Source organism: Canis lupus, chromosome 4 (genome assembly GCF_011100685.1).
Source record: "Canis lupus familiaris isolate Mischka breed German Shepherd chromosome 4, alternate assembly UU_Cfam_GSD_1.0, whole genome shotgun sequence".
NCBI lineage: Eukaryota > Metazoa > Chordata > Mammalia > Carnivora > Canidae > Canis > Canis lupus.
In genome coordinates, this window is record NC_049225.1 from 21697093 (window position 1) to 21710502 (window position 13410).

Below are 13410 nucleotides of genomic sequence, written 5' to 3' on the forward strand. Positions count from 1 at the left end.
TCACCTCTGCTTTCTTTCACCTCCCCAGGGTACTCCAGGACCAATCGGAGTTCCAGGCCCAGCAGGACCAAAGGGCGAGAGGGTGAGTGCTCGGTCACCAAGGAGCCTGCACACCCGGAGCAGGGCCGGGGCCCCGGCCCAGCCGAAGGCCCTCAGCCCCAACCCGTTCCCCCTAAATAAGCCAGTGCCCCATCCGTGTCCTCTCCTGTTGACCCTCACAGCAGCCTGGGGGGAAGCTGGCCGCCTGGGGTGCTCGCTCTATCGCTATGAGCAGACAGAAGACTTCTTGTGTTCAGCTCCTGGTCGCCTGGCTCAGGCTGGCCAGGCCCCAGGCGCTACTGGGGGCAGACACACCTAAGCCTTGCGACGATTTAGGGAGGCAGCATAGAATGCAGTGACAGTAGTGTAAGAAAATCCTGGCATCATCGAGAAGTCGGGAGGCCAGGGTGTTAGGCCATGTCCCACGGCGGCAGCCCAGGGAGTGAATGTGTGTGTGCGGTGCTGGTGGGGGCCTGGCTCAGTGAAGGAGGAGAGCTTCCCGTCCCATCCGGGTCCACTCTTCCCAGCCAGACCTCGGTTTCCACACGTTTGGGGCATAGACCACCAGAGGGCTGCTGGGGGCGCTGGACCTCTTCGGGGCACCTGTCGAGCTCTCTGCCTCAGGGGAGGCCCTGACCCCCTGGCTCACAGCCCACACCCCTGCGGGATGGGTGCTAGGGAGCTCCTGAAGAGGGGCACGGGCTTCCCTCCCTAAGATGACAGCCACTTTGGGGACCAGGATGGCTGCTCTCAGGGGTGACAGTTGTGCTTCAACGAAGTTCTCTTGCTCTCGTCCCCACCTTCCCTGTCCCTGCTCATTTCCTGCTCCTTGTCTCCCGCTCTGCTCCTGCTTGAGGCCAGCTCGTACCTTCGGGGCGCTGTCCGGTCTTTCCAGGGGGCCTTGGTGGAGGGAGGGTGAGGGGCCTCCCGGCCCCCTCGACATGGTGGCGCCCACACCAGCCACACCCTCTGCTGAGCCCTTGCATCATAGAGGGCTCTTTGGAGGGACCAGAGAGCTTTCCCGGGGCTTCGTACAAAAACAGACAACGGTGGGTGAGAGGTGGTCACCACGTCAGGGAGGCCTCATGGGTTTCTTTCTCCTGTTTCAGGGCAGCAAAGGTGACCTTGGGATGACAGGACCAACAGGAGCAGCTGGGCTTCCTGTAAGTGCCATGCGACCGGAGCTTTCTCTCCACCTATCCCCCCACCCCCCAGAAACCCTGTCAAAACAGAATATCCAGAGCCTGGAGCAAACATCCAGAGCCAAGTGAGAATGCTGATCCCCAGGACAGAGGAAGCTGCCAACAGCCAACTGGTGGTGGGGCTTCCCTGCTGGGCACTGCCCGAGGCAAACGTCAGGACACATGGTCCCCTTGGGGTACCGGGTCCTCAGCCATGAGGACCATCTGATGGGATGTAGCAGAGGCATATGGGCCCCTCCCACCGCAGTGGGGGTCACACAGATGAATGTGCTATGGCCCCTGCCATCAAGGAGACGCAGAAGGAAATCCGGATCATTAAAACGCAAGAAGGAGATGTTTCATGAGAGGGGAAGCCTTCCCAAGACACTGCCTCCCAGTTACAGCAGACTTTCTGTTGTGTTGTTATAAAAGCTGATGGCCTAAGAGAGCCAAGACCTTTGTCTCCCACCCACTTGGAGGTTGTACATCTGTTCACCAGTCCCATGCTTGGCTGCCCAAGCAGCTTTGCCCCAGCCAACCCAGGCCAGTCTTTGCCTTGTGCCATTCCCCCAGCAGAAGACAGGGAGAATAGCCCGTACCTTACAAAGAGGGTATGAACAGCTTTGGGGTTACTTTTCTAGCAAGAGCCTGGCGGGAGAGCCAAGCAAACACCTCTTCTGGCAGGAGACTTTTCTGCACCCAGACCATGTCCTCCGCACCTGCTGCTCACTGGCATCTGTGAGCTAGAACGGGGTTGCGGTCCAGGGCCTTGGCTGCAGAGCGAGAAAACCAGAACCGTGTTCTGAGCAAAGCCCAGATGTGTCTTGAGGTCAAGTCCCTTTGTCCCCCTTCAGTACAGTGGGGATATCGAAGCCTGTCTCTGGTGAATTAGGCATCGGTGAAGACCTTATGAGCCTGGAAGGAAGGCCTGGACGGCCATCCTGTCTTTCCTCATTAATGTGTCTTCATTTCTGGGATTTATTGCAGGGTTTACACGGACCACCCGGGGACAAAGGAAACCGGGTGAGTCTGAGCCCTTGCACTTTGGCTCTGCTTACTAATGCCTTCATGATGTGGTGGAATGATCAATTGGGGATTCCTGACCCAACATTGGCAAATACACTTCTTCCTGGTAAATCATCCTAAATTACAAGGTTTTATAGTGAGGAGCTTACTCTGTAGCGTGCAGGCAGCCCGGGGCCTAATCCTGAAATGGAAGCATGGATTTTTCCACATGACAAGCGGAGATCAAATCCCACGGTGGCCATCAGATTAGCGTTGCCATCCAGCAACGGGAGTCACGTGCCCACTCTCTCTACAGTGCCCTGCTAATGGATCCCTGAATGGTATTTTTTTAGACCCCTCATTGCCTAGTCGTAGCCTTCTGAGACTTCATTTCGCCAGGCAGCCCAGGCCACTGGTGAGAGAGAAATAAATTCCGGTTCCAAGCACAAGCAGACAGCTGTTGTAAGCAGCCAACCCTTTAAAAAAGTGTCACAGCCCTCATTTCTCTTGGAAAGGGTCCGCAGGACCATGAAATGAATTGCACCTTCTGAGGTCCTTGGCTGTCCCTTTGATTTCTGCTGTCATCACCAGGACACAGCTGTTGAATGTCCACAGCACCCATGGCCATGTGGTAGGATGTGACACACGCCATGTATATGACACATGCCACATCTGGGCCCTGCAGGGACCTTTTAACTGCATTTGACCAAGAGATGAGCTGTGGGTCGGTTCACAAAATGTCTCATCTGCTGCTTCATCACAGTAGTCCCCAGAGTGTGACCCACAGTGCCTAGACACCCCAGTGCATCTACTAGCAGGTCATGGTGTCCCGGGGTCTTAGAGGGAGAAGAGAACAAGTGGAAGACCAGATGGAGAGGCAGGCCAGAACCACGACAAAATATACTGAGCTCACACAGAGCATTAGAGGCAGAGCAAGTGGCTCCTAGATCCCAGGTCTTCCAGATGATCTTTGAACACTGATAGCCATGATCATGAATAGAAAGTGCCAGAATCTGTATGCTTATATCTTGCACCAATTCTAGGCTTTTCCATTTAAGATATTTATTGAACTCCTTTATATCCCTAAATTCTCCTTTTTTGGCAGCTGGTGGAAAGTAACTCAATATGTTCCATATATTCTATAAATAAGAAGCAGGCAGAGTGACCCCTCCCAAACTTTCAATGGAAGACCAAGTCTAGAAACCACCGGAATTATCAGACCTATTTCCAGGAAGGTGCTGGCTAGGAAGGTAGGCTGGGAAGCTCACCTTCCTTACTGTGCCATCAAAGAATTGAGGCCACTAAAAAAAATTGATCATTCCACCTCTTAACTGGCATACTAATCTCCTTTCTAATCTATTTCTAAAGTGTTCTGGTTGTCTTTATCACATTCAATTAATATTTTTAAACTATTTCTTAAGACTTTTTCAGTTGGCTTATGGCAGAGAGTTATTGGAAAGCTGAGAAACTAGTCCTTGGGTGGCGGTGATCATGTTGCCCTAGAGGTGGAGGCAGGGCAGGCAAATGCCCTTGTCACAGGTAGAGGGGTGGCAAGGGCCTGGAGGCTCTGAGGTAGGCATCTGGGGTTATCAAATAAGCCAGTAAGGTCCCAGGAATCAGTGGAAGAATGCTGCTTCTCCACATCTCCTTCCTAAGGAAGTTTTACAACCCTTCCCCCGCCCCACTATAAATTGGCCAATATGTCACTTAGTAAAACTCAAGTCCAGAAAACAGTCAAGTTGCATGAACCTACTTTCGAGTAAGCCATAAAGAATAATTGACTTACTCCAAAGAGCAGGTTTCCGAACCAAGGAACAGTTTGTGTTCTCCACTCAAGAGATCTGACTCTCGGGTTGTTAGAATGTCCTGGAAGACCCCCCATCCTGCATCTCGCCTCCTTAAACAGACCTCTTTATACCGCTGGCCCTAACAGACCTTTTGCAGGGAGATGCGACGGCTTAGTAATAAAGCCTTCCCGACAAAGGAAGTTCCAAAGCGCAGAGTCGGTGCTTTGCCATGGACAGGTCATTTTTCTGAGGCCTGGAAGCTCATGACACTTTGGTCAAGGGAGAAGGCCAGAAGGGCTTAGATGCCATTCTAGGTAGAAGCCTCACTGTGACTTGTGAAGGCAAAGCTGCAGGTGTCCCAATCCCCAACCCCAACCCACCACCATGTGTGAGAAGGTGGCTGCCTGAGACAGCTCTCATACTTCACCGGGTGTCACACCTGGGCCTGTTGTCGTCATCGTCAGAGAGGCCCTGGTGGGTGCACCACAAGCCTATTGCTCCATCTTACAGTGAATGGGGACACCATCTCAAAATGACCCTTCTCTGTGTCCCACCAGGCAACAGAAGGCGGGACACGAAAGGAAGAAGGTCCTTGTAGTAGCCCACAAGGCTCAGAGCTCCAAACAGGCCGTTTTTCTAAGAGGATACACACAGCAGTGGAAAGAATGTCCTGTCCTTATCACAAGGGACACTCTGACCCCTAACAGCCCTGGGATTTTGGCCCGGAAGCCATGTTTAGGATAAAAAAGTTCATCACCCGATAAAGGATGGCCCTGGGCTCCTGGGGGTCCCAGTGGGTTAAGCATCAGACTCTTGATCTCAGCTCAGGTCTCGATCTCGAGGTCGTGAGTTCAAGCACAGAGCCTACTTTTAAAAAGGGGAAGGGAGAGGGAAAAAATAAAGGGTGGCATGAATTTGACACATGGCATCGGGAAGTTAGGGTGCAGCGGTGGAGCTGCCTGCAAGCCAGCCAACTGGAAGGTCTGCATGCATGCAGGGCGGTTGCTGTCACTCTGTGAGACGCCTCGTCTGGGGTGCCTGTGCATGGGGTGCATGTATGAGTCGCCTGCTCAGCCAGGCCCCCATGGCCTCCTTACCTCTCCTCCCTCCGTTATCTCCTTTGGCCGAGGCTGGACTCTTCCTTCCTTCACTCCTTCAATACTTCTCCCTGCAGACGCGCTCACCCCACTGCCAGACCCCAAGCCTCCCATCTTCCCCCTCCACTCTCCCAGCTTCAACTTAAAATCAATATATCTCTATTTTTTAAAGAAACCTCTGCTGCTTGACTTTCATCTGCCCTTTCCCTACCTAGAACCCCTCTCTGCAGGGCCTCTTTCATGCCACTCTTCGGGGCTGGGAGGTAGGGAGGATGTAGGTGAAGCTAGGACCCCCACTTTAGAGCCTCTTCCTGGGCCCTTAGAACATGGGCCCATGGTGCCAGCTACCCACCCTGAAAGTCAGGACCACCGCCTCCCCTCTGTTGCCCATAGGCAAATCATCCAGGACCTGAAACCTCATCTCCACCAATTCCTTGCTCAGGATCCTTGCCCACCCTCTGGACGTGGAAAACTGTGTTCACTCCTACACTGGCCTGACCCAAGGAGAACGAGGGACCACATTGCTAGGAAGGTTTACATGGGGCTTCCCAGCCCAACAGCTAGGGGTTTTGCTGGCCCACCTACTCGGAGGCTATTCATGCCATCACGTTCCCCTTGGTGGGTGTTGCTCAGAGCCTCACACCTAATACGCATATACACATTTCCTCTTGAATGCATCATTTTCCAAGTCAGCGTTTGCACTTTAGAAAATTCACTCAGAACAAGCCACTGGCAATTACAGAAAACCTCTGGAATCAAGACATTTGAGGAGTTTCCAAAGGTTCAGAGAAACATAAAAAATATTCTTGTCCTTGGCCTCCCCCTCAGGAACTGTGCAGCCTTCCACTACGGGAACACAGTAGTCATGCCAGCTCATACGGCTGGCGGCAGCCTCGCTCCAGCACTGGCTCGTGAGAAGTAGTCATCACTACTGTAATCATCATGAAGCAGCTCTCATTACGAGCACATACTCTATGCCACTAGTAAGTCCTTAACGTGCACAAAGACATCACAACAAAGTTTTGAGGCAGGTGTTATTATCCACATTCTATAGGTGAAGAAAATAAGGCTCAGAGAGGTTTAGTAACTTCCCAAAGACACACTGCTGGTAAGAGGCAGGACCCGCTCTGGCTCCAAGGCTTTCTTCTGATCACTGTGCCACCTGCCTTCAAGGCCTCGTCCACCTCGAGTAGCACGAGGAACCCCCCAACATTAGACAGTCAGCCTCCTGTAGTAGAGGAGAACCATTCCCAAGAAGACGCCCCATGGGCACATTTGGCCCCTTTACAAGGAGACCCAACATGAAAATCCAAACTCAAATTCATCACGAACAATTCCCCACAGCCCTTCTTGAAATAGAGAGTGATCCTGACATGTACAAAATGGGGTTCGATTTAGAAAGATGATGCTTACCAAGTTTCTCAGAAACAGAAGAGTTCCTTGAAGCAGCTTCTGTATATACAAATAGCTGCCTCGGATTCAGACCAGGGTGGACCAGAGACACATATACGATGAGAGGACCTGATTGAGAGCCAGGGGTCACCCAGTACACTTGTACACTCATGCACATGCATACACTTGTAGACACCTGCCCAAGCACACAATCACACACCCATATGTGCAGACGTGTATGTGCACACATTCACATGGACCGTGTTCACACACACTTGTGTACGCACGCACACACACACACACACACACACCACGGCTCTAAATAAAATGATCTTGCCTCCTAATAGAATATCAAAGAGAAAAAACCTATTGGGACAAAAGTTGTCAGTTCAAAGTCTTTCAAAAATGAATCCTTCCAAGAGAAGGAAATCGGTCCCTCTGTTGATCACAGGCCCACTTTGGGCTCCAAATAAGCAAAACTGGCCCCAAATAACTTCCACTGCATTTCCCTCCCCTTCCAGCTCTGAACCCCCAGGTCCGATTTCCTCCTCTCCCCACCCCCACCAGCTTTAGCCAAAGTTCCCAGTTTCTAGAGAGATGGGGAGGGGTGCTGGCCTCAAATCCAATTGGGAAGAATATCCTAATTAAGAGATGCTATTTTTTTTTTCCTTTTTCTGTTTCTAACCATAACACGTGAATGATCCTAAAGTTTTGATGTTATTTTTTTCTCTCGGACTAAACCATTATTTGCAGGGGGAGAGGGGGAAGAAAGGCTCTAGAGGGCCCAAAGGGGATAAGGGAGACCAAGGAGCGCCTGGATTAGATGCCCCCTGCCCGTTGGTATGTCTTCATTTATCACTTGCATTGTTCTGGTGTTCTTCCTTGAGGTTTGCAAGTTCGAAACGAAGAAGGCAAATAAGCTAAGACGACAAGTGACTGTCTACACTGATGCTACCAAGTCTGTTCACTTGGCCAAGGAGAATCTGCGCTGTTGGTGGTACCCTCCAACCACAGCTGCAAGTCATTCTGGCTAAATCCCTTTCCTTTGAAGATGCAGAACAATTGGTGTATGGAAATAAGAACTTTCTCCCCAAGGAAAGGGATTTTGGAGCAGGCTTCAACTCTTTGCTCCAGGATGGCTTTGGAAGCCAGTGTAGCATTTGTGAGCCAAACATTTGCCTTCTTCGTTTTGTGACCACCTCTGTGGCCAACAGTTCAAGCTGTCGGAATCCTCTGTCAGGATGCAGGACACTCGGACCTGGGTGTCCATCTATGCCCCTGGGGTAGAACAAGGCCAGAAAGGATGCCTTTAATATACGGCCTCCCAATGCCCACTAGCCAGCAGACCAAAGTCAGTAGATGGACTACCCCCCAGGAAGCACCCCCAAACATGCTTATTAGGAATGATCTGGGGCTCATGAGCTGGGTTTCTCAACTGCCTTCACAATCCATTTGAAGGTTCTGCAAATTATGATGCACTAAATTTGAAGTTCATCTGTGATTATTCCAAGTGAATCTTTAAACGGAGAGGGGGCTGGTTGTACATGTTCCAAAGCTCAGCTCGTGAGGAAGCCAAAGAATGCACAAAAGCTGAGTTTGGAAACTGGGAGTCAGTTGAGATTTGGGCCCTACTTGTAGATACCTGCAGGGTCCTGCATCCTGGCTGGGATAGGACTTAGGCCTCTCCACTCCACAGTCGGAGCTGGCCAGCCTTCACCTAAATAATCATCGTGGTTGGTTTTGTGAACAGGGACACCGAGGTTTTAAAGGAGAGAAAGGGGAGCCGGGGTTACCAGGGCTGGACGGACTGGATGCCCCATGCCCATTGGTATGGCATCACCATCCCCTGCCTGCATGGCCGATTCGGGCTTCCCCACGTGTGTGGTTCTTGCCTGCATGTCTCCCCAGATGCCTACCCCCACCCCCACCATCACCGCACGCCTCCTGCCCCTTTTCTCTAAGGGTCACCCTGCCCTGGCTGGTCCTCCAGGGCTCTTGCCATGCCCCCTTGAGCATGCAAAGTTTGCCAGGATGGTTTTTTGGCTTCTTCCTGCAGCTGCTTCAAAAGCACATCCTCTGAATGCAAGCCATCCTACTCGACCCCAAAGCCAGCTTTGGCTGCACCTGATAAAGAGGATGTGATATACATCACATTATATATATAATGGAATATTAGCTCCTTTCACAGCTGCTTCCAGCCAAACCTGCCCCCAGATAGAAACCTAGGGAAGCGGATTCTCTGGACAGGTTCTTAGCAACTGTGACTTCTCTTCCTTCACACGCTGCGGTTGGTTCGGCAAGCATCAGCTGAGCACCTGGCAAAACCTTTGAATGAGATACCTGAGCTGGTCCCACCCCCCTTCCTGCTCCACCATCTCTCAGGAGGTGGCACAGGACAGACGAGCATATTCATAAACACAGGTGGACTGAGAAGTTCTAGAACTAAAGTAGGGGACGGGGCCACCCTGCCTGTTCTTCCAGGCTGGGTCTGGGGTAGCTGCCCCAGTGATACCCCCAGAACCAGGGGATGGTCCAAGATCAGGATTTTTAGATGCTAAAGGGTTCATCCCTTTTGCTGAAACCCTGGAAGACACTAGAAAATCCTCCCTTGGTTTCCCTTCCTTTCATCTTTAAATGGTTCACCACTGGCAAGTCTGGAAGAGAATAGAAAGTTTGGGGGTGTCATTGAGGAAAAGAAGGGAGAAGATGGGGAGGCACTTAGGAACCCTCTCCATGCATGTCCCCAGATGAGGACTCCGGGTCCCACATCCCGCCCCAAGGTCACATGGGAATTCTCTCTAAAGACAAGAGGGCAAGTTATGAGAAACTATGCTGTGTGACCCTGCGACGTGACCACAGAGCTCCATGAAGAGAATTTTAGGACCAGTATACACAACACAAGAAGAGCGCAGAGTAGCTTGCTCTCTGTTTCCCCATCTCTGAAATCCCTGCTCGCCACCCCGCTTCCCCATCGCCTGGCCAGATGAACCCAAGCATGCAACCCAAGCATGCAACCCGAGCATGCAACCACAGGACTCCCGGTCCCTCCAAAGCACCTCCACTAACCACCAGCCAGGTCTCCCGTCTGCCACATGCCTTCCGTGAGTTCTGCTTGCTGCAGCCCCAGCCACCTGCTCCTCTTTCCCACCCTCCCTCTGCCTGCCTCACACCCCTCCGTGCCCCTGTCACCATCATGTGCCAATGGGAATGCCGCCGTGGCCCTCGGAGGCTCCTCTCCCTTCCAGAGTCCATGTGAAGTGCTGCACCGTGGCGGGCTGGGGAAAGGGGCAGAAGGTCTTCATGAAGCCCTGGAATGTACCACCTCCCCCTGCGGACCCTCCCTGACCCAGAGGGGACAATGAAGGTCATCTTTATTTGGTCCTTCATGCAAACGGGGTTTTCTCCAGTAACATCCCATATCGATGTGTCCTTCGTCTATTAATTTTGCTGTAGAAGTGTCTATATCTTCCCTGTCATGTTTCTCATTGTTGGTCTTCTCCCGGTCTCCTGCGCTGTGTTATCGTGGACTTGGGGGGCGGGGGGATCTATCTCAGTACAAGATAACCAGGCTTCTTCGGCCTCTGGGTCGGGCCGGCTGCCTGCGGAATGCCAGGTGAGAGGTTTAGGCACCTGCCATGGTGATGAAATCAGCCTGGGGCACAGAGGGCTCCCATTCAACCTGCTCTGGGCTGACCACTGGCTCCGGTCCCCTGAAACCCTGTGTCCATCCTTTCTGTGCCCTGGAGTGTGAGTTCTAGAATCTGGGCTGCGATTCTAGTAGACACACACTGAGAACCAGATCTTTGTCCCGGTTCAGCTCCATTTTCCCCATTTTGTATCTCAGGACCACGTTGCAATACCTGTGAGGATGCTTGCCCCTTCATGTCCCGTCTTCCTCCTTATTGATTATCAGAGGGGACCTGCCTACACGTCCTCCTCCTACTGCTAAGGAAGAGAGGCAACCAAGACTGGGGGCATCTTAGCTACCATTTCATACCACCATGCCTTCCCCAGGTTTTGCAGAGGAAGAGACAGGCCACCAAGTGCTGAGCGACTTACCCGAGAATACCTGGCGTTCAGTCCAGCCAGAGCAGAGACCCGCAGGGCTTAGGGCTGTCCTTAACAGGGCACTCAGGTCACCCTGCCCGCTGACCCCACAGGCTGGGGCAGCCCCTCCTGGCCTTGCACTGTAACTACAGGTGACCCTAGTCAAGGGGAAGTCCGCCTGGCTTGCTTCCCCCCTTCCGAGGCTCTGCCCTGGAGCAGAGAAGTAGACAACAGATGGGCTGTGTCCTGATCCGCTGCCACAGTATCTGTGGCCCTTGTCTCCCCACCCCACACCGTCCCACTTGCCTGGGGAGCTGTGTCAGAGTCTGAGCCGTCTGCCTTCCTTCCTCACTGCAGGGTGAAGACGGCTTACCGGTCCAGGGCTGTTGGAACAAGGTAAGGCTGCCCAGTGGTTTGCGGCTTCTTGGGGGCACAGGTGTACTTGCGGCTCCATTCTCAAGTGTGATTAAGCACATGCAATTTCCGTCCTGGGCCTCTCTGCAAATGACATAGGTCGAGAAAGAAACGATCCCAAAGGAACAATCACCACTTACCCTTCCCCTTGAACAATCCCAAAGGTGCCCATTAGACATCCCACACACTGCACTCAGAGAACTTTTAAAAAATGCCTTTTAAGGCCTCAGCAGACCCTCGAGTATGAAATTTCCATGTAGCCACACAACTGACGTCTTTATGCGTGATGTGGTTAATCTGCTCAGCACCTTTCCTCCAAGGACTACTGGACCAACTAATTTGAAAATTAGTTACCAGTAGCAATTCTCACAGCGTTCATATGTGGTCACTGAAGCCATTAAGCCACATGGTGACATTTATCCAGATGTAGGAAATCTGTGTTGCTTAACCTGTACCCTCACACAGCTTCTCTACCTCCTCGTAGAGACTGGCCGGTCCATTACTCTACCCTTCTCCCTTGAACTTAAGCTGCCAGAGCTTCATGCTTGCACACACAAGTCCTACAGCCCAGCCTCTCCTGAGGTCCCAGAATTCCTACCAGTAGTGAGTTTCATTTCTTTGCCCCTGGCTTCACCATTATTAAAGCTGACAACACAGGGCTTTGCCCCCGCATGAAATCACCCCACTCAGTCAGAGCCCCCAAAGCACAGGGGGGCTCTGACTGAGTGGGACCTCAGGAGGAGCTGGGCTGTAGGACTTGTGTGTCAACTTGACAAGGGCCATCAGTTTGCTAATCCAGAAGCCCAGTCAGGTCCGAAGCAAAGGTAGCAGCTGCCGTGCTGCTCACCCTCCCTCTGCGGCCTCCCTCCACCCTGCTCCCGCTGAGATTGCTCACAATCTTACGTGGTCTCAAGGTGTTGCTTTGTCCTCATGAAAGGGCTGGAGACTCCAGCATGTCCAAGAGTTTGTGCTTAGCTAATCTAGCCCTGTCTCAGTGACAGCAGAGCACACTAACAGTCAGACGAAGAGCTCCTCTGTGCTAAATGCCCAGAGTCTCATCAGTTCACAGGACTGAGTTAAAAGTAGTGAAGCCACCAGGATGGCTCCACCAGGCCCAAGGCGGAGTCCCTACGCACCCAGGTACCCAACACATCCTTGACCAGAGAAAGGGAAAGCTCAGTCTCAAGGGAGATGGCGCCCTGAGAACCCACCCCTCCAGCCATGCCTCATCCCCTTGGTGGGTTCCCCTAGACCTGGCTAAAACTCCACCAACACAGGGAAGAAGCTCATCGAATGAGGTGTTTCCAAGATTTCCTTCTTCACAATTGCTGCTGATGGTTAGGAGATGGAAGTGGTTGAGCTTAGGAGGGGAAGAAGAGCCACTATCGAGAGCTACAGTGTCTTGGGGGAGCAACCAGAGAGCCTCCTGTCTGTTGGTTCACACCATAGGTTCAGTCTGTGAAGATGCAATAATTCATCAAGAGGCACCTTCAAAGGCCACATGGGGAGCAGGTGCCCTCTAGTGTCCAAGAAGGGGGTGACAGGAAGGCAAAAATGATTTTCTGCTTTGGGGGTGCAGACAGCTCCAGGATCTTCCCCCCGGGGGGCCGTGGTTCCCCCATCCAGAGCTGCCCTCCACCCCAAACCTGCAAAGAGCACCCTCCTTTCCCACAAGGGAAATAGACACCCACAGACCCATGAACACTAACTCTACATCGTTTTGTGTGTTTTTGTTTTGCAGTGATGCCTCTAACCTGGGATTGGCCTGTGTGTGTGTTTGTACATAGAATATTTATTTTTATACAGTTTTCACTTTTTGAAAATGCCAGAAGTATGATGCATCTTACAGATTATCAAAAAAAAGAAAAAGAAAAACCTGCATATTTTGTACAGAAAATGCCAACCTCTTTCCTTTTGTTTACAAGATGTTTTGTATAAGTCTACGACTCTAATACACTTTTTGTTTGTGAGTATGGGCATATGTTTGCATGATATTTGTGCACACTTATTAAGTATTGAAGCTTAATAAATTATTGTGTTCTGGTGCCAAAGGGGGCCAGCCGGCACCCAGGTGCTGGCTAGCTTATGTGTGAACTCACGGGATAGTGGACGTCAGTGGTGTTTGCCAACTAGGTGTGTCTAAGAATATTTTAAACTCTTATTATTAAAAAAAAAAATGAAACGTGGCAACTCATGATCCTGATCAATCATTACATTAAATACATTCTTTCTTGTGAAAGCAGGAAGTCCCAGAAGCAAAGGTCTTCAGAGGTATAGGGGAATGTATGGAAATGTGAGATCCAACAGAGGGAAGGGGGGTCACTTAAGCAAGGCCTCTTGTATGTAACACATCCCAAGTTCATTATGGTGCCTTTGGAGCATTTCAAGTTCCAGTTCAGCTCTGCTGAAATCCGCTGGGTCTCCAGAATCCCAAAGGGCTATTTGTTA

The 13410-nt window shown here is 51.6% G+C and overlaps 1 protein-coding gene across 17 annotated transcripts in view; it reads left to right on the forward strand.

Moving 5' to 3' along the window:
* Nucleotides 1–12935, forward strand: part of COL13A1 (collagen type XIII alpha 1 chain) — a 148649-nt gene extending 135714 nt beyond the window's left edge. For 11 of the 17 annotated variants that reach the window (XM_038534174.1, XM_038534171.1, XM_038534172.1 and 8 more), the window contains 6 exons: nt 29–82; nt 1149–1202; nt 2208–2243; nt 7255–7341; nt 10906–10944; nt 12704–12935. In XM_038534174.1, coding sequence (XP_038390102.1) covers nt 29–82; nt 1149–1202; nt 2208–2243; nt 7255–7341; nt 10906–10944; nt 12704–12706 — 273 coding nt within the window. In that variant the 3' untranslated portion in view covers nt 12707–12935. Of the gene's footprint in view, nt 1–28; nt 83–1148; nt 1203–2207; nt 2244–7254; nt 7342–8251; nt 8330–10905; nt 10945–12703 lie in introns of all 17 variants that reach the window. The other 6 variants (XM_038534187.1, XM_038534173.1, XM_038534178.1 and 3 more) reach the window with 2 other exon arrangements.
* The last annotated feature ends 475 nt before the right edge of the window (nt 12936–13410 follow it).